Source organism: Terrapene carolina, unplaced genomic scaffold, assembly GCF_002925995.2.
Source record: "Terrapene carolina triunguis isolate 2854851 unplaced genomic scaffold, T_m_triunguis-2.0 Scaffold97, whole genome shotgun sequence".
Classification (NCBI taxonomy): domain Eukaryota; kingdom Metazoa; phylum Chordata; order Testudines; family Emydidae; genus Terrapene; species Terrapene triunguis.
The window spans coordinates 9,267,429-9,294,827 of NW_020664448.1; the positions used below are offsets into that span (position 1 = coordinate 9,267,429).

At 39.9% G+C, this 27,399-nt stretch overlaps 1 protein-coding gene across 2 annotated transcripts in view; it reads right to left on the reverse strand.

Moving 5' to 3' along the window:
• Nucleotides 1-27,399, reverse strand: part of DLG2 (discs large MAGUK scaffold protein 2) — a 581,213-nt gene that overhangs the window by 305,486 nt on the left and 248,328 nt on the right. For both annotated transcript variants that reach the window (XM_026651698.2, XM_026651699.2), the window contains exons 10-11: nucleotides 16,276-16,344; nucleotides 1,618-1,774 (exon numbers count right to left, since the gene is read on the reverse strand). In XM_026651698.2, coding sequence (XP_026507483.1) covers nucleotides 1,618-1,774; nucleotides 16,276-16,344 — 226 coding nt within the window. The remainder of the gene's footprint in view (nucleotides 1-1,617; nucleotides 1,775-16,275; nucleotides 16,345-27,399) is intronic.

Here is a 27,399-nt window from a genome sequence, read left to right on the forward strand (position 1 = left end):
AGACAGAGTGTTAAACTGTGAATAACGAAAGTTGTCTTTGTAACTTGCAAGGACCAGATGTATGTTAAAGGTACCCTCTCTTTTTCCCCCCAATCTGAGCACTCACAGGCAGCTGCACATTACCTCATTGCTCATTCAAACAATGAAGGATGAAAAGTGCCTTTGTAGGATGCCACTCACAACTTCAGAAAAACAGCCACAGCGTAGTACTAAAATATACCAGGTGAGAGCCTACCCTCTGAAAAAGATGCACACACCTATCTGAGGGCAAATTTGACCCACTGTATAAATCATAAAATAAAAATTGTATTATTGACTATTGGTTAAAAAAGGTTAAAGGGCCTAAGTGACTTAGGAACTGAGTCCCACTAATCACCAGTAAGATTTAGGGTCCCAAATCTCTTCAACACTTTCAAAAATTTTACCTGAAATGTTCACAAAGTGACAACATAATATTCTATAAAACTATATTGTCACAAACAAACATGCAATTTTAAGACCTTGGTGTGGCAATCCCAGTTCAAGCAGCAGAGACCGTGATGATGAGCGAACTATAGATGGCTACACAGAGTGTTCAACACCCACAACTGCGGCCAGAATTTCAGAATAAGTGGGCAAGTTTTCGAAATAGCTCAGTTCTATTTTAGAACCTAAATAAGGGCCAGGCTTCCAAACGTGTCCAGCAGCCAGCAACTCATTTTACACGCTTCAATAGATTTTCAGAAGAACTTCACACGCTGAACTTTATTTGAACATCTGGCCATAAGTGTCACAATGAGCTTTTGAAAGTTGGGCCCTTATTTGAGACTACATCTATACTGTGAGCTAGGGGTGTGATTTCCCCTACTCCCATATACATACACTCACAACAAGCTAACATGAGTATAAATAGCAGCATAGCCGTGGTAGCACAGGTAATGGCAACGGAGGCACAGCTTAGCTGTGTCAAGTCATGGGGTACGCTATGGTTTGTAGTCTGGACAGCTAACCCATGTCTTCGCTGCCACTACCCATGCTGCTGTGGCTACACTGCTATTTATACTCATGCTAGCTTGATGAGAGCTGGCACAAGTGTGTGTACACAAGCAATGGAATCACACCCCTAGCTTGTATCGTAGACAAAGCCTGGGTGTCTAAAGGGGCATTGGGCTGGTTTGAAAATCTTGTCCACTCATGTCTATCATCTTCCCAATCCATGGGACCGCAGGGTTATTAGTTTTCTATACTATGTTATATAAAGATGGATATACGTTCACACGTGCACAAGCGCAATGTGATCTAAAGCTTTATAGCATGAATTTGGAATGACCACATTACTCTATTGTGGCAAAGCCCTGAGTGAGTTATGCAGGCCTTCCCAAAGAAATGCTACTAAATCTTTTACAACATACGCTGTACACAATACATGGTGAGATATGTCATGTGGTCTATAGAATAAAATATAATCTTCCAAACATTTTAATCCCTTCCAGGTACTATTTGGGGCTGGGAAGGGGGTCCAGCCTTTTGTTCTATGGGTGAAACATTGAATGAAAACCCAAGGTTATGTTTTCCCAACACATGAAAAGACAACCAACAAGAACTAGTAACTGGCCAGCAAAAATGACAGATACTTACAGATAAAAGTTGATCTCCTCTCTGCAACTCTCCACTGAGATCTGCTGGCCCACCTGCTAGGATGAAGGATATGAAAATGCCTTCCCCATCTTCTCCTCCCACAATGTTAAAACCAAGTCCTGTGGAGCCTTTGTGCAGGATGACTTTCCGAGGCTCTCTGTATAGAAACAAAATAGCATTGCTTACCGATTCAGATAGTGTATATGTACCACTTAGCATCTCTGTCACATTACTTTTTCTTTAAGACAAAATAGCAGGCTACTACCTAATAAAACCATTTAATAAATGAGATAGGTGTATTCATTGGGGAACATGCATAGTGTCCTATTTTTTATTTTTTCAAGACAACTGAACATTTCTACCTATTAATTTATCCCATTGTAATGGATTTCACTAAGTTAAATGGTGGATTTCTGTGATAAGACATTTTAAGGCATTTCACACATTTATTTACACCAATACTATATATAGCATTGGTAAACGATCTACATTTTTATAGTGGGTTGTCTTTTATGCTCTGGGTCATGCTAAAAAACACCTTAAAAACAAACAGAGAAAAAACACAGTAGATACAAAGGGAAGCTCTTCCAACTCTGCCCTAGCTAGATCAAGTAACATCAGTGTTTTATATCACCAAGTTCAAAGCAGAGAATCTTACAAGAAAGTCTGGTTTGACCCTGTCAGGAATACACATCTGTGGGCACACAACTGCTTTATCACCCAAGGGCACCATGGGTATTTTTACTGTTTTCAAAAGTTGCTCAAAATTATGCGATCAATAATACCTAGCTCTTATATAGCACTTTCAATGAGTAGAGCTCAGAGCACTTTACAAAGGAGGTTACTATCATTATCCCCATTTTACAGATGGGGAAACTGAGGCACAGTGCAGTGAAATGACACAGCAGGCCAGAGTCAGAACTAGAACCTATGTCTCCTATTTCCCAGTCCAGAGATCCATTCCTTAAAAAAAGTCTACCCAACATTTGATTGAAAAATAAAATGTATCTTCCAGGTAGTTGCACTGTATTTGTTGTAGATAATATTGGGTACATCCAGTTTATGGGATGATAATACATTTTCATAAAACCTTCAGGCTCTTGGGGCTTTGGAACAACGTTACACGAGTTCTGAAATTGTTCCACAGTGTGGTTCATATTTTAGTGGAGAAATTATTTTGTGAATAACTTCCCCTCCCATCTGTGACTCCCTAACATCCAGATGCAAAATCTGTCTTCAGTGCAATAGGTGTCTTGTTCTTTATGAAAAATGTTAATCACATTGGATAACATTTTCAAAAGCATCTTAGTAATTTCACAGCCTAAGTCCCTTCTCAGAAGGGACTTCTAAGGCACTTTTGAAAATTTTATCCACTATCTTCTTTTGCTCTTCCCCATCTGTCCAGTTTCTCTCAATTGAAAACACAATGTGATCAGCCACTTCTCCCCAAATGGCAATGAACCACAGTTTCAGAGCCTCTGATTTCTAAAGGATCAAAATATCTATTTCAGAGATCTTCTACCTCCACTTTCCCTTCAGATACAATATCCCCTAAAACTGTAGAATGCACTTGTAGGGATTCCCAAGGCTAATTGGTGACTTTTAAAAATGTATTTTCTTGATATTACATCAGCAATATTGTAGGATATAAAAGGGAAAATGAAGCATCAAATCCCCCAAACTACCCCCTTCTGTGAAAGAAGTAGTTGCTTTCTGTATTGTGAAATGCAACTCGTACCTGCAAACCAAATACTTCTTTTAATTATTCCCATCAGTCTTTTAAAGCGGATGGAGAAAAGTACAAGAGTGACCAGCCTGGAAATTGACATTCTCTGTTTACCACCTCTGATAGCATGTACTCATCTCTCATGAGTGACCCCTGGTCAAGTGTGTGTGAGCCTCCACTTTCACTCCCTGTAGCCCTCCTGGGGCTCAGGTCCTTAATTAGTCCTGTAGTCTATCAATGGTCTCAGCCCTGGTATCAAGCCATACTCCATGGCTTCCCTCCTGGAGGCAATGTCTTCGCCCTCTCCGGGACTTTGAGCCCTCAGCTCTACTGCTGGGCCACTAAAGGGTTCAGTTCCTCTTCTGGGGTGCCTCTAAGTCCAGGCCACTTCCCCCCAGTGACTAATGGGGGATGAGAGGACCCAGCCCCACCCACTACTCTGGGTCCCATCCCAGGGACATTGTAGATAGCAGCCATCTGCCATGACCCTTTATCTAAGCTGCACTGCTGCTCTGATTCCCTGGGCCACTTCCCCACAGCCCCACCCCTTCTTCACCCTTACCTCAGGGCCTTGTCCTGATTGAGTCCCAGAATCCAGCCCAGGGTTTCTTCTTACTCCATCCAGCTTCTGCCAGCACTTCTGTGTCTGAGGTCCTGGCTCCCTCAGCTAGCCAAGCACACCCTCCATACTCCTCCAGCTCCAGCAAGGAACTGCTCTCATTCTGGCCCTGCAGCTCTTGTTATACTAGCCTGCTGGGCCCTGATTGGCCGTGTCCCACACAGACATTTTAGGCAGCTTGGAGGTCCCTCTCCTCTGCACTTTTCTGGGACGGGGGTGTGGCAGGGTCACAAGGCCTCCAGCAGGGGGTCTCAGAGGGTCAGGTACACCCTGTCACAACACTGAACAGGTATAGTGTGTGCAGGTGAAAGCTCCAAATCCCTTTAACAGTCCTCTGAGCTGTCCAGTCACTCCGTGATTCACCTAATCTAAACATTAATCTTAAAGGCTGCCTGCAACACAGTAACAAATTAGTCACTGAAAATACTGTCCACACTGTAGCTTGCCTAAAGCCTGCTGCATTTTTTCATCCTCATGTAATCACTTGCTCCCTTGTACTAGCGGCTAAACTAAATTTAGGGCTAGAATTGTGATATGCTTTTCAATGTACTGCAGTAGAAAAAAAAATTCAATCCTGCGGACAACTAAATTTGTAAAAGTGTATGGAAGCATCTCCTTCCAAAACACTTAATCTACTACCTGATTGGTCCTCAAACATTTTCAGATCCTAATGTACCAAAACCACTGGTTCAAAGCATGAAGGCTACAATCTGTCCCTAGTCCTGCAAACATTGAAATATGTACTTAGCTTTACTCATGTGTGTAATTCCATTGGAGTCAATGGGACTACTTGAGTGAGTCATGTTTCTCAGGTGTTGATGTGATTGCAGAATTGGGGCCTCAGTCTTTACAAATGAACTCCTATTGAAATTAGTGGGAGTTTGCCCGAGTAAAGGCCCATTACTGACACTCAGATGGTGAGCTTAGTCTCATGATAATTTTCAAGTAAGCTGTCTCCCTGCTGATTGATTCTGGTGTTTGATTTTTAAAAACAGACAAAAACAAAGGAGCATTTTTTGTAATGTTATTGTATAAAGGAAACTGAACCTTACTGGGAGGTATTAATCATGCTCTACATGGCCTCCCAATTTCCATCTCTTTCTTTATACTGGGTAGTAAGAGAACAGGTCACATAATAGCGCTCTGGGAAAAGCTACATATTGTTCAGTTTTTTTATATCCTGGGGATTGTTTATATACTAAAGGTCAAGTATTTCTAACAAATAAGAAGATAAAGGTTTTCTCTCTTGGGTGGCTGCCACTCATTTGTTACATAGCAATGAATTTAGCATTACCATGGACACATGAAGGTCAGATTTAACATAATTCAGGTCTTCTGGGTTTAAATGGATTGAGAAATCAGGTATTTATACAGGTAGTGTTGGCTAATGTCTAGAACACTGGATTAGGCCTCGGAAGACCAGCGCTCTAGTCCCAACTCTAACTCTGGTCCTACTTGGTTATCATGGGCAATTTATTTCAACTCTCTGTGCCTCAGTTTCCCAATCTGTAAAACAGGGATAATTCCTTTGTAAAGCACTTAGAGATCTACTGATGAAAAGCACTATATAAGAGCTAGGTATTATTATTTACTTGGACATTTAACATTGAAAAAATGCAGTAAAGCTGAACAAACATTTCTATACAGCATCCAGGTGAGAAATCAGACTCATAGTCCCTATTCAGTTTAGTATTACTGTATATGACACGCAGCTTGGGGATCCAAATATGAACACCCAACACTATAGCCAAAATAGGTCAATACAGCTGGGTATTTACTGGATACTAAGCTATACAGATTGACAAAGAGCTGGCTCTGTTAATAATCAATGACATCTGACCAAGTCAGCAGCTTTATGACTGAAGCCCTGACAGCACTGTTTTGTAATTCTGGCCTCTTGACAGCACAATTCACATTTTGTTCTTGGGTGATTATCTTCTGAGGAAGCTCAAACAGTGATGGGTAAAATGTCAGGAGCTGTGATGAGAACACAGGAGTTCTTGGCTCCCAGTCTTTCGCACAATCCATTTTGTTCCATTTCAGTGCATCTTGCAGAGAAGGGCTCAATAATAAAGCACTTTACTTTGGGGAAATTCACTGGTAATATTGATATTGGAAAAATCATGGGAAATGAAGGACACTAACCAATTTTCAGATATCACAAGTAATTGGTAGATATTATGGATTTAGTAAATAACAATACATGGCACCTACACATTGTCTTTTATCTGAGGACAGCAAAGCACTTTTATAACAATAATAAATTAAACCTCACAGCAACTCCTCGGAAGTAGTTAAACTGAGGCAGAAGAAGAATGGGTGACTTGCCCCCAAGGTTAAATAAATAAATACATAAATCAGCTGGTCACAGAACTGGAAACTGAACCTTAAACCTTAAATTCAGTTCTATGCTTTAACCATCAGACCACATTCCAGGCACCAAGTAGGTATTATGTTTTAATATGTGCTTGAGATTATCTGTTGCTAATAACATGGGAAGGGACTAGTCTAACAACACTTTAGCTGAGTTTCAAAGAAGGAGTTAAATATGGAGGGACTAAAGGTTGGCTTCTGACATATTTAGGTATTCATCTGGCATATAAATTGCTCAATTTAGAGTTATCTTCTTTTGAAATAATGATTAAAGATAACTAGGAACAGGAGCTTCAGTTGTTATGGTCCAAGGGGGACTGGGAGAACATCTGGAAAAGGACAACAGGAAAACTTCTCTCTCTCTCTTCTATTAATATTTTTAAAAAGAACAAAATTCAAATAGAACTGAGTGGAATGCAGGTATTTGCTTTATATTAAGTAATGGAGATCCTCAAAGAATGAAACAAGTCAAGAGGACATTGTGCTGGTAAATATACAATAAGCTTAATGTATTTTTAATGAATGGAAATAATAAACAGCAGTTTAGAAATGGTAAGTTTTCTTATAGTAAACAAGCCGAGGAGAAAGTACTGTTTGCCTACAGAAACACAACAACCAAAGCAAAGCAAGGGAGAGTAATTTCAAGTAATGGATTGATTTTTAAAAATCTTACTATATTCAGACACTAGATGGGGCTATCCAGCTATTGTAAAGGCACACTCAAAAGATCAGACACTGTTTTTTCAATGTTTTTGAAATACATTCCCCACTCTCTCTCTTTTCAGTTAGATAGCACATTTAAATATTTTTTTAGATAAATGAGGCTGAAAGTGTGCTTCTAGGTGCCAGTGCAGCCTCTTAGCACTTTTATATGTTCTGTGCCCTGCTGCTGCTTTGTACCAGAATACAGATAGAGCAGAGCAGCGGAGACACCAACCATGAATTAGGCAGGGAGAATGAAGAGAAAAAATCACAATCTGAGAGAAGGAAGCATAAAACGAGAGAGAGAGAGAGAGGAAATGAAGGACTGAAAAGAGAGAATTGGATAGAGGAGTGTAGATAGGAGAGACGACAAAGAAAAGAAAAGGGAAAAAGAAGGAAAAGACACAGACGCAGAGGGAGGAAACAAAGACATAACAAGATAGACAGAAATCATGATGGGGAGGAATAGCCAAGCAAAGAGTTGTAATCCTCATAAGTGATCCAAAGCATTTCTTCCACTGAGTTACAAATGTGTCTATTTTGATAGCCTAAAAGATAGACTAGGTCTTCACAACAGGGAATGTATCATATCTATATGTTCTATAAAGCATTGTACAAATTTGCAGAGCTAGATATTATTAAATGAATATTTTGCAATAAATATATAGTAATAAAATGCTGTTGGAAAATTTTCAAAAGTATCCAAATCATTTAGGAACATATATTCCAATTGGTGCTTCTAAAGATTTTACCCTGCATAACAAAACAATTTTTCACTCTTACCAGGTAAGTCATGGTTTTGGTATGAAGACACAAATAAAATATCAGGGCAAACTTGTTTTCTTTTATTTTTTTTTTACTTTTGTTTTTCTAATAAAGAGGCACCAACAATTTGAAAAATCACACTTCTATCTGCAAGATTTGTACCTACCATCTTTCAAACATAATACTAGTCTCTTATTGTAGCCAACAGAATGATGCTCAAAAATCTAGGAGTCCCCACAATTTTACTTATCATAGGTACATAAATTCATAACAAGTATGGATTAAAAACCAGAGATTAAAAAATTGGCAAGTTATGAACACAAGTAACTTCTAAGGATGACTGTAACTGAAAAAAACTTAGTGAAAAAATGCTTCTCTGTTTTTAATTTGCTTATTTTGTGCATTTGGCTGCATACTTTGTGTATCACCAATTTCAGTATTTTCTTTGCAATAATACCTTGTAATAATACTTATCTACCTACCTCTCAGGAGTGTTGAGAGGATTAGTTAGTTAATTACAGTGTTTTAAACATTCAAAGAGGTATTAAAAACACTAAAAACTCTGAAAAGTCAGGCCCTAGGCCTAGGGTTGCCAATTTTGGTTGGATGTATTCCTGGACATTTAATCACATGACATAATCTTTAATTGAAGATTAATCTTTAATTCCTGGAGACTCCAGGCCAATCCTGTAGGTTTGGCAACCCTACCTAGGCGTATCATGGTGGACATTAATCAACAAGGTCCTCCAAATTAGTAGAGACTTCTGAGAAATTTATCCTTGATCTCCCTGTGCCTCAGTTCCTGTTTGTAAATAATTCACTTACCTCACAATGGTATTGAGAGGACCCATCCATTAATATATGTGACATTCAGATACTATGGTGATGACCACCACAGAAAACCCATGAGGAAATTAATTATTATATTGTTATTTGTATCACAGTAACACCTAGAGGCCCTAACCAAAATCAAGGTCCTGTTATGGCAGGCACATAGTGAGTGACAGTCCTTTCCCCAGAGAATTTATAATCTAAATAGACAAGACAGGAAAAGGTTGGAAGGGAAAACAGAGGTACAATTACTTGCCCAAGGTCAAACAGTGGCAGGCCTGAGACTAGATGTCCCAGTCTCATGTGTCCAAGTCTAGTGCACTTAACCACTAGATCATACTGCCTTCCTTAAATAATTCACTACTCAAAGCAGGGTCAATGGGACTCCATGCAGCCACAGGAGTCTGTCTTCATAGAGTCAATGGCCAGATAGCCTCAACTGGTTCATTTCAGACTGCCAGCCCTTTTGACATAATAATTCCAATTTTATTTCACATCTTTTCCTGCTCTAGCAAATTTTAATAAATCACTTTGTACTTTTATTTCAGATAGACAAAGAGGACCAACACAGGAAAGACCTGAAAAAGGTCATTCAAACTGAGACAGCATTCACCTTAACATGGAAACCCAGGATAAAGTGAGACTGTGCCAGTATGTAAGATGTTTATAACGTCTCATTCATCATGAGAGAACAATTTAAAATTTATAAAGGTTGCAGCTTTGACATGAAATATAAATATATAGGTATGTAAAAAATATCAAAGTCCGATGAAGGGAAACTTAAGTATATTTAAAGTTTCTTTTATATCATCTATACTTCTGTTTTACTGTAATTTAGTGCCCCAGTTATCCAATCTAGTATTTTCTCACCATATGAACATCTGCCTTTGCTCCACTGGCAATGCCAGTTTCTGTCGCCATTTTGTTCACTTCTCCCTTAAATTACCTTTCCTCTTTTTTGTCACCCTTACATCTGACATGAACGCCCCATCAAAAGCTGAAAAGCCACCATCGTTCTCCTTCATATCCCTCTTCTGTGATGCTTACAAAACACTGCAGTCTAACGATGGTTAGGCAGGTGGCAAGGTGGGCCTCCTAGTTGTTTTGCTTAATGTGTTCATTTTACTGTTATCTCTTTCTCCATCCCTCCTCTTCCAATTCATCAGCTTCATTGACTGGGACCTCTGAATACTACTAAAATACAAACAAGATAAACCACCTTCTTACTAATTGCTGCCAGATTCATAATTGCAGCCCAGCACTGTAAATTTGGCATTCCTACACTGGATAAATGTTTTGATAAAGTGTGGGACATTCTTGTTACATTAATATATATTAAAAAGTAGCATAGGAAAATGATCATTATTTTGCTGTTTGGGTTCCATTTTATTAAATATACAGATTCTGACATACAAATTGTTACACCATCCAGCCATTTGTGCCATAATAATTTATTGTGTAACATTTAGAAAGTTCATCTTATCTACTGTATCTATTCAGTATACTTGTAATGAGTTCTTTACTCTTAACCATTTGATTCCTGCTGTTTTGGCATTTCTTAATTGCAAATGCATGACTTCATACTGATTTGGTCAGTTTTCCAGAATCCACTAGACATACCACTATTTAAGATAAAGGTCAGGCTTGGTGGTGAAAACAGATCAGCTTCACCTTTCAAAGCACAAACAAAAACTCCAATATGAGATTTATAAGGTGTTTAAATCATATGGCAGTATTCCTTCCCACCCACCTTCATTTTTCAAGTTATGAGTAGCAAACAGGGGCCACTGATGGGGACTGAACTCCTCTCACAAGGACAAAATAGAAGAATGTTAAAGTCAGTGGGGCTGCCCAAGAGACAGAAAAATGATTACATGCACTTAAGCCAAAGTACTTCATGTGCACATCATTTAACATAACTTGTGTTATGCTGGTCTCTCTGTGGTTGAAGCTAGGTTTATAGTAGAAACCCTGATGGAGTGATTGACAGATTGATGTAATGTTTTGGGGCATATTACACAAGACGTTTTGAGGATTTGGGGGTTCAAAAATGAAGTCAGCATAAAAATCAGTTTAAAGTCATACCTACATACAACAGGGTACAGGCTTTGCAATGGCTTCACCCCACAATTAGAGTGACAGTGGCTGAGTCCCTCCCAGAGAGGTGGAGGTGGCAGAATGGACCTCCCTTCTCCTTCCCAAGCTTTTTGTATGGCTGATGCAGCGGATTTTGAAATTGGTTGAAAGTTCATGCAGACAGACTGATATTAATTTCCAAACCACAACAATGAACATAAGAATATAAGAATGGCCATATGGGGTCAGACCAAAGGTCCATCGAGCCCAGTATCACATTGTTGACTCATATTCAATTTGTGATCCACTATAACCCCCAGATCCTTTTCAGCAGTATTACCCAGTTATTTACCATTTTGTAGCTGTGCATTTGATTTTTCCTCCATAAGTGTAGAATTTTGCACTTGTCTTTTTAAAATTTCATCTTGTTGATTTCAGACCATTTCTCCAATTTGTCAAGGTCATTTTGAATTCTAATACTGACCTCCAAAGTGCTTGTAAACCCTCCCAGCTTGGTATCATCTGCAAATTTTAAAAACATACTCTCCACTCCATCATCCAATTTATTAATAAAAATATCAAATAGTGCTGGATCCAGGACAAACCCATGTGGGATCCATTAGATGCATACTCTCAGTTTGACAGTGAACGGTTAATAACTTCTCTTTGACTACAGTCTTTCAACCAGTTTTGCACCTACCTTTTAGTAATTTCATCTAGACCACATCTCCCTAGTTTGCTTATGAGACTGTCATGTGGGTCTGTATCTGAAAAGCCTTACTAACATGAAGGTAAAAAACATTTACAGTTTTATCCTCCCATCCACTAGTCCAGTAACCCTGTCAAAGAAGGAAATTAGGTTGGTGTGGTATGATGTGTTCTTTACAAATGTATTTTGACTATTACTTATATATATAGGTGCTTACAAATTGATTAGAGAGACAAGGTGGGTGAGGCAATATTTTTTTATTGGACCAACTTCTGTTGGTGAGAGACAAACTTTCAAACCACACACAGTTCTTCGTCATGCCCGGGAGAGTACTCCAAGAGTCACAGCTAAATGCAAGGTGGAACATATTATTTAGCATAAGTAACTAGCACTTATTCTAAGGGACCATTCAAGGTAGAATGGCCTGTTAACACTTCTGCAGACATAGGACAAAAAGAGGGGGTTAGTGGATTAAAGATTGTTGTAATAAAACATACATCTTAGGGAGGAGGGATAGCTCAGTGGTTTGTGCATTGGCCTACTAAACCCAGGGTTGTGAGCTCCATCCTTGAGGGGGCCATTTAGGGATCTGGGGCCTAAAAAAAAAAATGTCAGGGACAGTACTTGGTCCTGCCTAGTGAAGGCAGGGGACTGGACTCAATGACCTTCCAGTTCTATGAGATAGGTATATCTCCATATATTACTTATCCAGTGTCTCTGTTCAGTCCATGATTGTTAGCGTCTAGCAGAGTTATGAATTTAAGCTCCCAGGCTTGTCTTTTGAAAGTATTGTGCAGGTTTCCTTTGAGGATGAGGACTGATAGGTCAGATATAGAGTGATCACTTTGTGAAAAGTGTTCACCCACAAGTGATAGGGTCTTTTATCATTTTCCTGTATGAGTTCATCCAAGAGTATAGTGGTTGTCTGGTTTCACTCACATAGTTGTTATTTATCAGAGGGGTAGATGTGTTAGTCTGGATCTGTAAAAAGCAACGAAGAGTCCTGTGGCACCTTATAGACTAACAGATGTATTGGAGCATGAGTTTTCGTGGGTGAATACCCACTTCGTCAGACGCATGCTTTTTATAGTTGTTACTGGGGCATTTAGTGCACTGGATGAGGTATGCTGTATATTGTGATAGGCATGTGTAGGATCCATGGATCTTGAAAGGTGTGCTGTGGGGGATGTTGATCATTGTAACAGTGGTGATATGTTTGCAAGTTTTGCCAGGTGTAAATAATTTTGTGCCTTAGCCTTTCTTATTTTGTCCTTACATGCTTGTGTTATTCTTTTGTACTCCTCCTTAGTAATTTGCCCATATTTCCACTTTTTGTAAGACTACTTTTTGATTTTCAGGTAAAGAGCTCTTGATACAGACCCTTTGGCCTGAATAGGCCTATTACTATTCTTCTTACCTTTCCTTTGCATCAGGATAGTTTGCTCTTGCAGCTTTAATATTGCCTCTGGGAAATTGCCAGCTCTCCTGCACTTCTTTTTCCCTTATTTTTCTTCACCTTGAACCTTACCTACCAGTACTCTGAGTTTGTTAAAGTCTGATTTTTTGAAGTTTATTGTCCTTATTCTGCTATTCTCACTCCTTCCTTTCCTTAGAATCATGAAATCTATCATGTCATGATCACTTCCACCCAAATTGCCTTCATCCTTCAGATTCGCAACCAATTCCTCCCTGTTGGTCAGAATCAAATCTACAATGGCTGTCCCCTAGTTATTTCCTTTACAGTCTGTATCAAAAAGTTGTCCCTTATATATTCCAAGAACTTACTGGACATTTTGTGTTTTGCTGTGTTACTTATCCAACTGATGTCTGGGTACTTAAAGTCTCCCATTATTAACGAGTCTTGTGTATTGGATATTTCTGTGATTTATTTTAGAAATGCCTCATCCACCTCCTACTCCTGATTTGGTGGCCCGTAGTAAACCCCACCTATGACATCTCCCTGTTTTCCCCCTATTATTTTCACCCAGATATTTTCAGCTGGTCTGCATCTCACCTCCTTCTGGACTCTCAACAATTATATATATCTTGATATACAATGCATCATCTCCTCCTTCCCCCCCCCCCCGCCTTTCCTTCCTAAACAAGCTAAACCCCTCTATGCCAATTCCAGTCCAGTCATGAGATGTATCCCGCCATGTCTCTTTGATGCCAGTTAAGTCATGATTTAGCTTATGTACAGTTCTTCCTGCTTATTCCTCGCATTCATATTTTACATATTGACACAGTCAACCTGTGGAACTCTTTGCCAGAGGATGTTGTGAAGGCCAAGACTATAAAAGGGTTCAGAAAAGAACTAGATAAGTTCATGGATAATAGATCCATCTATGGCTATTAGCCAGCATGAGCAGAGATGGTGTCCCTAGCCTCTGTTTGCCAGAAGCTGGGAATGGGGAACAAGGGATGGATCACTGATGATTACCTGTTCTGTTCATTCCCTGTGAAGCACCTGGCATTTGCCACTGTTGGAAGACAGGATACTGGGCTAGATGGACCTTTGGTTTGACCCCATATGGCCATTCTTATATTCTTATGTTCATTGTTGTGGTTTGGAAATTAATATCAGTCTATCTGCATGAACTTTCAGCCAATTTCAAAATCCGCTGCATCAGCCATACAAAAAGCTTGGGAAGGAGAAGGGAAGTCCATTCGGCCACTTCCACCTCTCTGGGAGGGGCTCAGCCACTGTCACTCTAATTGTGGGGTGAAGTCATTGCAAACCCTATATCCTGTTGTATGTAGGATCCCAGATTACCTTGATCCAGCCCAGGGCCTAGTATCGAGGAGTCTTCCCCCAACCCAACACCAATTAGAGCATTGTTTTGTATCTAAATCCAAAATAAATGTAGATTTGTGTATGCATGGTATGGGGAAGGAAGTGTTAGTGAATGGGGGAACAAGAGGAGGAGGAAATGGCACGTTTCCCTAGCTCTGATAGTCTGACATAGACTCAATTCTGAAAGCATAAAAAAAAAAAAAGAGGACAGGTATTGCTTGCTTATTGGGTCATGTTATACTTTTTTGCTCTAGGCCTTTTTTGCAGTAATGGAATTTTACACACAATGAATCAGAGGGGAGAATCAAAACTAAATTTAAAACTAGCCCTCTGAAACAAGCCAGTGCAACCAAAATCCAAGCACTCCATACAACTGTCAGTTGTCCTGATATTATTAAAGACATGAAAGCAGTTGACTTTGGTTGTGGATGAATCATCTTTCCCCCCATTAGTTTTGTGAAAATTTAGCAGATTTGCATTTTTACAATTAAATCACACACACACACAAGCATCGGATAATTTTTCTAAATCAAACAGCTCTTGTTCTATCTCTAGAATTAGTGTATTCAGTTTTGGGCATAATTTGCTACACTGAAAGAAACTCACCCATACAGTAATATGGCTAACATGGCTTAGAATCAGACATCAGTAAGAATTTCCATGATTAGTGTGAAATATTTTTCTGTTTTTACATGTAAATGTTAACTCGAGGCAAGTGAAATGAACTCAAGTGATGGCACGCAGATTACTTCCATGACAGATTAAGTGTCCTGAGTGTTAATTAGGATATGTCCATCAGAAATACTGAACTTGATGCTTGCTATATATAATAAGTCACAAAGTCTTTAATTAAGCTTCACCTAATTTGAAAATAAATGAATGAGCTTTTTTTCTATGCAATTTTTCACTGCAGCAACAGAGTTCAAATTAATCTCTGTAGCACATTGGTAAAAACAAAGCAATGAGAGAAAACATCAAATGGACCACACACAAAAATGTAAACCAACCCCCAACAATCCCTGATAACTACACCATATCTCACCAGTCAATAAACCAAAACAAATAAACCCCTTGGAGCTAACATGCTATTTGCTGCCATCACATTGTTTACTCTGTTTTTGTCTTGTTTATGAGATTATTTTATCAAGACAAGGACTGTCTGCTACTCTGTGTCTATACAATGCCTACCACAAAGGGCCCCAGATCTTGGTTGGTCACTAGGCACTACCGTGATAAACATGATTATCAATAATAATAATTAAAATACGCATGCAGGGAACTCAGAAACTTGCCTGTCAACTTACACTTTGGGAAGTGTATACTGCCACTGTCTTATCCACTCCAGCTTGACGGGTTCAAAGTTCCTCAGTAAAACCACCCCAAAATTGTATTTTTCTGTTGCATATCAGTGCTTTCACCAATTCTTTTCCTAATATTAATTTTTTCTGCAGATCCTCCAAGAGCTTCAAGGAAAGCTACAGAAGATCTTTGCCCTCCACAGCAACGCTATTTGCATTTACACATTGGCGCCTGGTTCCAACAGCCTCGACACTCCACCTAGCTGGTTTCCCTGCAGCCATAAATCTCAGTCACCAAGGGGGAAGCAGGCATGTTAATACTACTGGGGATATTTGCACCTGTGACTGGGCCAAGGGATCTGCAATAACACCCCATGTTGCCTCCCTTAAAGTCCTGTTGTCTGAGTTTGGGTGGCTGAGAGGAAAAGGCATGCTATTAAAGAGTGTAGCACAATGCACCATCGACCTTCTGCTCCACCATGAACCAATTCCAAAAATACACAGTAGGTTTGTTCTTGCATTCTAAACCCCATTTAACAGTAGATCCCTCCTGGAGGGCACAGAAGGGGAGTGCCATACCTTCCAACATGAAGAATTTGTGTATTTTATCTGGTATTAGTACTGGGTCAGACAGATTTTTCCCCCTTCAATCTGGTACATGTCAGTATATAGTTGGAGAGAGAGACAGCGAGACAGAGAGAGAGACAGAGAGAGAAAAACTCAGCTTCCATATTAAGCAGCTCAAGAGACAGAGAACAGCCTTACCCTTCCAGAGAAATGGTTCGTTGTAAGCTCATTGTGGGTGGACGCGTTGCAGTGCTGTGCTGGGAATGACTGTATAGACAAGGAAGAATAAAGAAAAGTATTTGTTAAAGAAATATGACTACTTGCTGATTCTCTTGTTCTTACTGTAATGGGTAGCCACAATTAAGATATAACGGATGACCCAGAAATAATTACCAGATTACTGAAATTACTGTGAGATATTCCTATGCATCTCTCATATATACTGATCCTTGTGCTCTCTCTCTTTGGATAATAAGGGGAAGAAACCAATTATCTTGTCTCCTGTTTAATAAGATGTTATTCCTCATTAAAAACAGATTATAACTAGACAGACTTGGAAGGATCCATCTTTTAAAAAAATATATGAATACAACAGATTGTATTTTTCAAGTGACTTAAAACAACTCAGATGCTAATTGTTATTTATATAAAATGTAGCAGTAGAACAACTGGGAAATGAAATCAAAGTGCTCTTATCATCATAGTTCACTATGCAAATTTTTTATTGTTTGCTATGTAGAATTTTCAGCAAAAGATTTTGAAATCTGCATCTCTATAACTTTTAACTATGGACATTTTTTCCAGTGGATTTTAGATGGAGGGAGATATTGATTATTGCAGACATTTACTATTAATAGGTACTGTTTCAAAACCAAATAATTTTCAGCACAAGCCAAACAGTGGATACACAATGTAAACAGAAACGGGATAATAGCTTTTATTTAAAATAAGTATGATAATAAAGGCAATAATAGACCCCCAGTGTGAACCGACTAGCATCACCAAAATTAAAATAGTTAACCGCCAGCAGTAGTATTGGATTTGACATTAAATTAAAGAATACGTACCAGGAGAAGTGGGGGAATGAGCTAAAGCTGATAGTAACACAGATATTTTGACAGTTAAAACAAGTCACATATAGTTCAATCATAGTATTGGCTCTCCCAGAAATTTAGTCGTAGGGCTGGATAGAATTGTTTCATCACTTTTAAAAGCACAACCTTCTGGAAGCTATGCTTCTAGAAGTCATATAAAATGATAATGCCCCTCCTGGATAGTAGCAGATGTAATTATGAGCTCACCAGCTATTTCAATGCTTGCCTATAAATAGTGAAGCTATTAGCACCCTAAATATGACATATAACCAAAAACAACTTTGGTAATCCTCAAGCTATGGTTTCTAGAGCTGGCCAGAAAATGGAAATCACTTCCTGTGAAAGTTTTTGAATTTTTGTCTGTATGAATCAGGACAAAAAGTCAAAAAACATTATTATTTTTTTGCAGGAAGGAACTTCCAGAAAAATACCATTTGGGGAGAACCAAAACAGAATTTTTGAGGTTACTGACTGTCCACCTGGCAGGACATCTGCCTGGCTCCTCAGGAGCCAGCTGCCTGGGGAGGCAACCAGCTCAGGAGCAGGGCAACCATGGGAGCTACCCAGCTGGGGAGCTAGCCACCCAGTTCTTTGAGTAGCCGATGGAACAGGGGGCAGGCAAGGCTGGTGAGCTTTGGAGCCCGCCAGAGGGGCTGTGGTGCGACCTGGACGCCAGGGGATCCTGGTTTCCCAGTCAGCCCTCCAGGTGAACTGCCAAGAAGCTGGAAAGCTGGAGCTTTCATTTCAATATTCCTGATGGAAAGATCAAACTTTTCTGACAAAATTTAAATTTTCCCGAGGAAAATTTTGATTTTGTGGAAACTGCATTATCCATTGGAAAATGATTCTACCAGAAAATTTCTCAGCAGCTCCAGTGGTTTCTCTCATACCAAATCATGACTGATTGCAGAACCTGTTGAACCCACACACACGCATGTACCCAATGGGGACAGTAGTATACAGTTGCTTAGAATATCAGTAGTTGAACCAGTTCTGCTCTCATACTGACACAAATCAAATGGAAAGATTCCCACTGGTTACTGTGGTAGCAGGATTGGGCCCATAGTCAGAAGGCGGCAGAAATTTCACGGGGCTTTATTGTGATTAGTTTAAGTGTTTACACGGTACCTTATAAATTTTGGTTCTACTGCACGGTGTAGGGGAAAAAAAACATTAATGCCATTATATATCATTGATCCACTAAGTTACAGTTTTTGCCTTTTGCTATAAAGCATTATACAGTTATTGAACAACTATGACAGTCCGTTAGGATTAAATACTGCATTATATTTTCATTAAAACTACAAAGCTCAGCATCAGTGGGCACCACACATATATTTTACTGTTCATTTTATTTTGCTGCCTAAAGAACATATGCTGTGTGATGGAGGACACAATTCAATAAACAATGTAATTTCTCTAGCTGTTTAGCACATGAAGTTGTAACATATGGCACTGTACCACAGGGCAAGCACTACACTCGCTCCCCACTTTCCTTTCCAATAGCTAGTGCTTCACACTATTTCCATTTTTAGTGGATGTTGTGAAGTGGTAAATAGAATTAGGAATAAATTGTCAGTTTGCAGAATGGAGAGACATAAATAGTGGTGTTTCCCAGAGATCTGTACTGGACCAGTGTTGTTCAACATATTCATAAATGATCTGGGAAAAGGGGTAAACAGGGAGGTGGCAAAATCTGCAGATGATACAAAATTACTCAGGATAGTTAAGTCCAAAGCAGACTGCGAAGAGTTACAACGGGATCTCACAAAACTGGGTGATTGGGCAACAAAATGGCAAATGAAATTCAATGTTGATAAATGCAAAGTAATGCATATTGGAAAACATAATCCCAACCATGCATGTAAAATGATGGGGTTTAAATTAGCTGTTACCACTCAAGAAAGAGATCTTGAGACCCATGCTTACACAATGGAAGGAAAGGTTTTTCAAAACCCATTGCTAGAACCCTGGCACAGAGGCAACTGAAGGAGTCAGACAAGGATTTGACCACATATTTTCAATTTGAGTGAATGACAAAAGAAAATTAAAATCTCCACCGACCCAGTAAATCCTAAAAGAATCCTAATTTTTCTAGGAATGTCATCACTGCAAGATCTGGCCCAAAAAGGAAATCTGATCTGGCACCTCTCCTCAAGATATTTTAACCCTCAGTCACTTTTTCAAGCCATCTTCCTTATTAGAAGGAATACATTAGACTCTTGCAATCAGAACAGGAACACTTGTGTCCAATCACAACTAATCAACAGAGCTTTAATTTTGAGGGTGGGATTTTCAAAAGCAATCAGCCCTGGCCTACCTCTGCTACCACTGAGGTCATGGGTTAGACTCCCATTCATTTCAGTAGAAGCACATTTAGACCAGTGCTTAGTGCTTGGAAAATTCCAGCCTAAATATGACTATCAACAGCAAACTGCTCACCATCCATCCATAAAGCTAAGAAAAGTTCAGAAAACAAGTGTCAAATCATAGTAACAAATACATTTGAGGGAATGATGACCTGGTCTTAGATGTCCACAAGTGAATACAAAGAGACTACAGTCTATTCATAAATGAATGAATTCAGGGTTGTGAATTAGTGCCTCAACTCTAAAAGGGTCAAAATGAAGAAAGGGACCAAGCCGATCATCCTAATAAAGAAAGAGTCCAAGTTTCCAACTAAGCAGTAATACCTCATCTACGCTGCTGAATTCAAACTGATCCTGAGCATTAATATTTCATACAGACTATTTAGTACAAAACCTAAAGTATAAAACTAGTTTTGACAGATCAAGTTCTTTCTAATCATTTTGAACACTGGAGAAATAATTATAAGAATTACATCTTCATTTTTTTAGTTTGGACCTTACAGTATTAAAGAAAACGTTTTTTGTGTTAATGAAGAACTGCAGAAGAGTGCTGTTATTTTCTTATTCATAGATGGAGCTGCTACTAGAAGAAGAAACTCAGAGTTACAAACACCAGAGTTATGAACTGACCAGTCAACAACACACCTCATTTGGAATTGGAAGTGACCAATCAGGCAGCAGAGACAAAAAAATAAGCAAATAGTGTACAGTACAGTATGAAATGTAAACTACTAAAAGATATAAAGGTAATGTTTTAAAAAAAGACAACAAGGAGTCTGGTGGTACCTTAAAGACTAACAGATTTATTTGGGCATAAGCTTTCGTGGGTAAAAAACCCACTTCTTCAGATGCATGGAGTCTTTAAGGTACCACTGGACTACTCGGTGTTTTTGTGGATACAGACTAACACGGCTACCCCTCTGATTTAAAAAAAAAGATTTGATAAGGTAAGGAAACTGTTTCTGTGCTTGTTTCTTTTAAATTAAGATGGCTAAAGGCAGCATTTTTCTTCTGCAAAGTAAAGTTTCAAAGCTGTATTAAGTCAATGTTGAGTTCTACTTTTGAAAGAACAGCCATAACATTTTGTTTCGAGTTACGAACATTTCAGTTACAAACGACCTCCAATTCCTCAGGTGTTCATAACTGTGAGGTTCCATTGTACTTTGTGTGCCCTCCAATTTGCCAATAGCACCCAGGATGCCAGCAATTAATGAGGTACATAGTTATCAATGCCTCATAAAGAAAGTGACTGTTATCTCCCGCCCTACTCTTTGACATGATGCAATTGCACAAAGGCTCTCTTGTGTCCCTCACAGCACTGCAATGTCGTAGCTAATTTACTGTTCACTATCACTCAATGTACATATATCAATATTTGCAATGCCCAATTTTACATCAATATTTTTCTATCTAAAAAGGTTATGTTTGGAATAATATGTATAGCACGGAGTTAAGCTTTGATTTTAACATTTCTAGCAAAACAGATTAACACCCTAATAACATGTAACATGTGCAGTTTGCAAATATAGACTTAGAGAGACACAGTGCAAGGAGCCTCACCATAATGACAATCCTTGTGCCTTCCTGAGGGAAAGGACTACTCAAGCTTAACACCAATCCAGATACTCTGCTTCCAGAGGGGTCAGAGAAGGAATAAGAGTTATAGCCCATCAAAGTTGGCCCAGCGGAGGAGAGTGAACCCACATGATGATGATATATCATTACAATAGTGCCTGGAGGCCCCTTCTGAGATCAGGGCCCCATTGTGTAAACATGTAGTACAGGGGCGGGCAAACTTTTTGGCCTGAGGGCCGCATCAGGTTTTGGAAATTGTATGGAGGGCCGGTTAGGGGAGGGGGGCGTTGCCTGGCCCTCCCCTCCTATCCGCCCTCCCCACATACTTCTCGCCCCTTTATGGCCCAGCTCCAGGACCCCTGCCCCTGACTGCCCCCCGCTGCTCCATCCAACCCCCCCTCCTTCCTGACTGCCCCCCTGGACTCCTGCCCCCATTCAACCCCCCTGTTCCCCACCCTCTGACCGCTCCGCCCCCTATCCACACCCCCGTCCCCTGACCACCACCCCGAACTCCCCTGCCCTCTATCCAACCCCCCCGCTCCCTGCCCCCTTACCGTGCTGCCTGGAGCACTGGTGGCTGGCGGCGCTACAGCCACGCTCCGCGCAGCACAGAGCACCGGGTCAGGCCGGGCTCTGCAGTGGCTCTGCCCCAGGAGCTCACAGCCCCACTGCCCAGAGCATTGCGCCGGCGGCAGGGCGAGCTGAGGCTGCGGGGGAGGGGCCGTGGGTGAGCCTCCCGGGGCAGGAGCTCAGGGGCTGGGCAGAAGGGTCCCCCGGGCCGGATGTGGCCTGCGGGCTGTAGTTTGCCCACCTCTGATGTAGTAACCGAGTCTACACCCAAGCAAATCTGAGCCATTATAGTTTCAGATGGAAACCAGGCAAATCTGAATGGTTACAGTTCAAAGCTAAACTCAGACGCACAAAAGGAAGAAGATTTGCACAAAACACTCTGTGATCCCAAAACACCAAATAGCAGGCTGTTCAAATATATGCCAGCTGCATTATTTAATAATGGTCTAAATACACAGAAATGCTTTCCTATTGCCTAAAGAGAAAGCCTCGTCTATGTGCAGTCTACCAGAGTGAGGCATTAAAACAAGTATAATTTTTATGGGATTGCTGGGGCAAAAATCCCTGATTATTGATTAAAGAGAGAGACTTGTTGCTGCTTCTGTAGCTTCTCAAAATGAGAGCTGCAGAAGTAAACAATTTACTATACAATATTCTGAAATGCTGTAAACCAGGCCAGGAAAATGTCTATCCTGACCCTGACAAATAATATGTGTCTGAACTTCATAAAGTCTAATGACCAGAATGTATAGTTTGTGTTAATCTTTATCAATAGCCAATTTCTGATCACTAGTATAGTCCATGATAGGGTAAATAAGAATACATGATTATAAATAGATTGCTGACCAACCAACAAAAGGTAGAAGGAGCTGGAGAGGCCCTGCATTTTCAGCTGGTTTGCGATTACTGTTCTTTCTGTGGGGGAGTTAATCTCAATTTCCAAATCTTAGTTGGAATCTTACTGACAGCTACGTTTTCTCAAAACTAGGGTTACTAGTAGGGAGTTGTGTGGTTTAAAGCATAAAGCATGATGTTTTCCTCATGGAACAAGAGACCAATTCCATATTAAGGTCCAAAAAAGTAAATGTTGTAAGTGATTGTTAGCTCAGTAGTTTCTAACAGTAAGCTTGCCACACAGAATTTCTTAAAATAATAGATTGATAGTCCTTTTACAAAAGTGATTACTCAATACTTAACACAGCTTTGTTTTTCTTCCCCCCCCCCCCCCCTTAAGGGATGCTTGAAGAGTACCTTAGATAATGTTTTGTTTTTCTAACCTGCTTTGCTCCTAAAGTTTCTTTGGGCCAGAGAAAAAAGAATTCATAGAGCAATGTACAATAGGTTGGACATTAGGAAAAAGTTCCTAACTGTCAGGGTGGTTAAACACTGGAATAAACTGCCTAGGGAGGTTGTGGAATCTCCATCTCTGGAGATATTTAAGAGGAGGTTAGATAAATGTCTATCAGGGATGGTCTAGGCAGTATTTGGTCCTGCCATGAGGGCAGGGGACTGGATGACCTCTCAAGGTCCCTTCCAGACCTAGAATCTATGAATCTATGAAAATATTACACTATGCCTACTTCTATCTTTAGTGGTGTAGAGATGAAAAGATAAATAACTATCAATAGTACTCAATTAAGGGGTACTCACAAAACCAGTTACAAAGGTTTATAACCCCTATCTCAATGCAAAGAGAAATAGATCCCTGCTCATGATAGATTCATTGCATTGAGTTTTCCTTGTCCTGAAGAAAACATTTGCTGATATTGAAAATCAATTAAGGCAACTTAAACATCAATACAAAAATTTTGATACCAAATTCTTAGTACCCAGCTAAGTATCCAACTTAGTACACAACTATTTTATGCGCTGTGAGATTCTATACCACTATAATTTACATAAAGGAAAAACACCCGAAAGAATACTAGCTTTCCATACAGTTTCTTGGCTAAATACACTAGACTAAATTGGACTAACTTCCTTCTCCCTGCAGATACAGCAATTAACTCTCAGATATGTACCAAAATGGTGCACGTTAACTCCAATCATCCAGGCAAGACAGTTAAAATAGGATATTCTTTGCATTAATGCAAGCAGTTTATTAAGGTGGAAAGAATGATCGTAACAAAAGGTGCATTAGATTACTATTACCATTTAAAATAAATTAGAAACTGCATCCTCAATATTACATGTACTCACTAATTACCTTCTGCTCTAATACTATGTTCACTGACACTTGTGTGGTACCTTCTGATTAATATTATCTGGCTTTATTATGTGTATATTGTCTTTAGGCATGATATTTTTGGGTGGGTATTGAACGCTTGTCCTTTTCTTCAAATGGACTCTAGACAGCTGCACCCCTCGGGAGGGTGAGGGCCATACATACATATATAAAAAAGGTGAAATGGAAAGGAACTTACTTGCTGCCATTGATGTCAATGGAAATAAGAATGGGCCCACTGGGGATGTATGTGGGGGAGGTAGGTAATAAGAAGGATAAACATGGAATTTCTCAACGTACATACAAGTAGGCAAAAAAACAAACCAGAAATAAGACACCACACACAATAAAACCACACAAATGAGCTGAATAATGTTAATCGGAAAATAGAACAGAGGTACCAATGAACATACTGTCAAAGTGCAAGGTGAATGGCAAATGAATGCAGTATCTTAGGATGTACTGTTTCTAATCTCTTGTAGGTGGTAGTTAACATTTATGCATCTTTTGTCTTCAATGGAAATTGTGGGCACTCAGCAATTCATAGGACACATTCAGTATTTTGCAGGATAAGGCTCTAAAATGGAGGATACAGCATTTACAATGGCTGTTAATCTTCATGTTTCTGGGTGTAAGAGACTTACTACATGGGGTCAGGAATAAATACATCCCTGTGGTACAGCACTGCAGTACTGTCCAAGTACATTAGCTATTTATTTTGCTTTCCTCTGATATAGGCCAGATATCATACTAGGAAGAATACTAGACTAGATGGATCATTTGTGTGTTCCATTATAAATTCTTATGTTCCTACACAAGATTAGGCCTAGCCAGCACTCATTTAAAGAAACTCATTACATTCAATATTTGAAGAGAAAGAATTATATCGGAGTCTTTGCTGGTCATTAAAGTGAACAGTTTAGTTATAAACCCAATGGGATAAATCGAGTAAAACTGTATTAGAGGTTATGGACGTAGGCAGGGAGAGAAGCTGGGTTTAAAAGTTTTTAAGAATTAGTGGTGCTACAAATGCGTGAGTGAGATGATGAACAGCTAATTTGTAACACGCCAGGGAATCAATATAATGCTGTTAGTCCATTTAATAAGATAAATCCTGGGAAGACAGCAAAAGAAGTCTGAGTTTTCCTTCATCAGAACTTTTCAGACTTTTCTTCCTGCTTGTCAACCACTTCTTATAATTGGGATCCTCTCAGGGATACATCTTCCTGGAACCAGTTGGAAGACTTATTTAATTTATTTATTTAAATAAATTGGATTTAATGTGATTCGTCAGGCTTCTGGTCTCCTCTCTTTTGGGCAAAGTGCTTTTCCTTTATTAGGCCCAAACCTCCCCTTGCTACCTGCAGCTGAAAATGTACTCATCTCTTCATGAATCTTTGCACTTTGGTTCTGTTCTCCTGTGTGCTTGTTGCACCTCAAATTAGGAGCTATCAACAAATATAATCACAGCTGAATTTATACCAAGAAAATATCCTCTTCTCAACAAGAGTCATTAACAGATTTCAATTCTCATGAAGCAGCCCCAAGGGAAGAGTCACGCAAAAAAGATCTATTTGAAGATTGGACTACTGTGTTAACGCTTCCTAGACTATCATTACAGCCTCCTGTGTCAAATTTGCCCATTTTATTTTTGTGGCTGAAGTAGTTCCACAGCAAATCTGTGAGTGCTCTCCAATCAACTAATACTAAACACTTCATAGATAATACATTTATGAATCATTTGTGATGCAAAAACTGATGGCAGCTGTAAAGATGTGCCCAACAGTTTGAATGCTCATCCAGGTTTCCAAATCTTGCATCTGCAAGAGTGGCAGGAAATCTTGTGACAACAGGTTTGTGTTATAATTCCAGTTTCTTTGGTATCTGATTTATGTGTACCTACTATTTATGAAAATCCAGTATTAAAATAACATTATGTTTAAATAACCTTATTCTCAAGCAATAGAAGCTTGCAAACAGAACAAGTCTGGGTAAATAAAGAGACAAGAAACCCAAAGGATGAGTCAGTCATCAATTGCTTCTTCTGGGTATAAAATGCTGATTCCTGTACCAAGTTAAGTGGTACAGTTTGATTGCCTATTTCCTCATGGCCCAACAACAGGTTTTGAGACATTGCAGAGATCTGAGGCATCTAATCTAGTTTTAATTTTCTGTAGATGTGCAATAATCTGCCTCCTACATTCATCTCTTCTAGTTAGCAATTGGGTTAAGTTCTGAAATATGAGGCTTCATATCCCTTCCAAATGTTTTCTTAGCACTAATTATAACAGCTCTGGATGTTCTTGTTACCCATATAAAGGACTGTTCCTTTTTTAATCTTGCTAAATTCTTGTGTTTTAGCTCTTTATCCAGACTCAAAATAAATAATGGGGCTTCCCTCTGAAAATTATTCTGCAGTCCAATGACATCATCTTGATTTTTATTTTTTTTTGGTTCAAGATGCAGACATTTAATGGAAGCCAAGATTTTCTTTTCATGTATAGGCTGTGCTGCAATATAATTTTGGAAGACTTCTTTAGAAATTGTGTTTTATTTGTAGCGCTTTTTAATAAGTAAGTTTGAAACTTACCAGCTCCACCACAGACTTTTTTGTTTGACCCTGGGCAAATCACTTAATCTCTGTGTATCTCAATTCTCTAGCTGTAAAAATGTGGATACTAGCAATCCCCTACTTCACAGGCATGTTGTGAAGATGAATACTAGGGCTGTCAATTAATCGCAGTTAATGCCTACAATTAATTGAAAACACAATTAAAGTGTTAATCGCAATGGAGAGGCAGGCATCACCTGCCAAAGGACCTGACAGTGTCTGGTCAGGCGCAGTAACCCAAGCCGCCACTGGAGGGCTGGAAAAGACAAGAAGTTCTCATCCCGGCTCTGGCAGAGAGGTAGGGATCCTGACCCCTCTGCACTGTGCCCCATTGCCCCTGGCTGGCCACTTGCTCCCAGGGCCAATATCCTTTCTCCCCCGCCCCATGCCATACCCCATTGTTACCAGCCAGCCACTTGCCCCCGGGACCGACCTCCCGCCCCGCACCATGCCCCTTTGCCTCCGGCCAGCCACTCGCTCCCAGGACTGACAGCCCTCACCCCATGCCATACCCTACTGTTCCCAGCTGGCCACTTGCTCCCGGGACCGACCCCCGGCCCCGTGCCATGCCCCATTGCCCCTGGCCAGCCACTCGCTCCAGGGACTGCCCCCCACCCTCCTTGGCTCCATGCCCCAATGCCTCCCAGCTGGCCCCTTGCTCCAGGGGGTACCCCATAGAGAACAGGAGCCTGGCAAGCTCTGCTGCTCTGCACCAGCCTCTCCTCCCCTGGCACATGCAGAGTCCTTAAGGTAAAATACACCCTCCCTTGCAAACAAGGGCTCGCTCAGCTGAAGGGAGCCCACCTAGCTCAGTAAAAGGAGTTTAATAGCACTGTTTAACAGTGCAATTAAAACTGCGATTAATTTTTTTAAATCGCT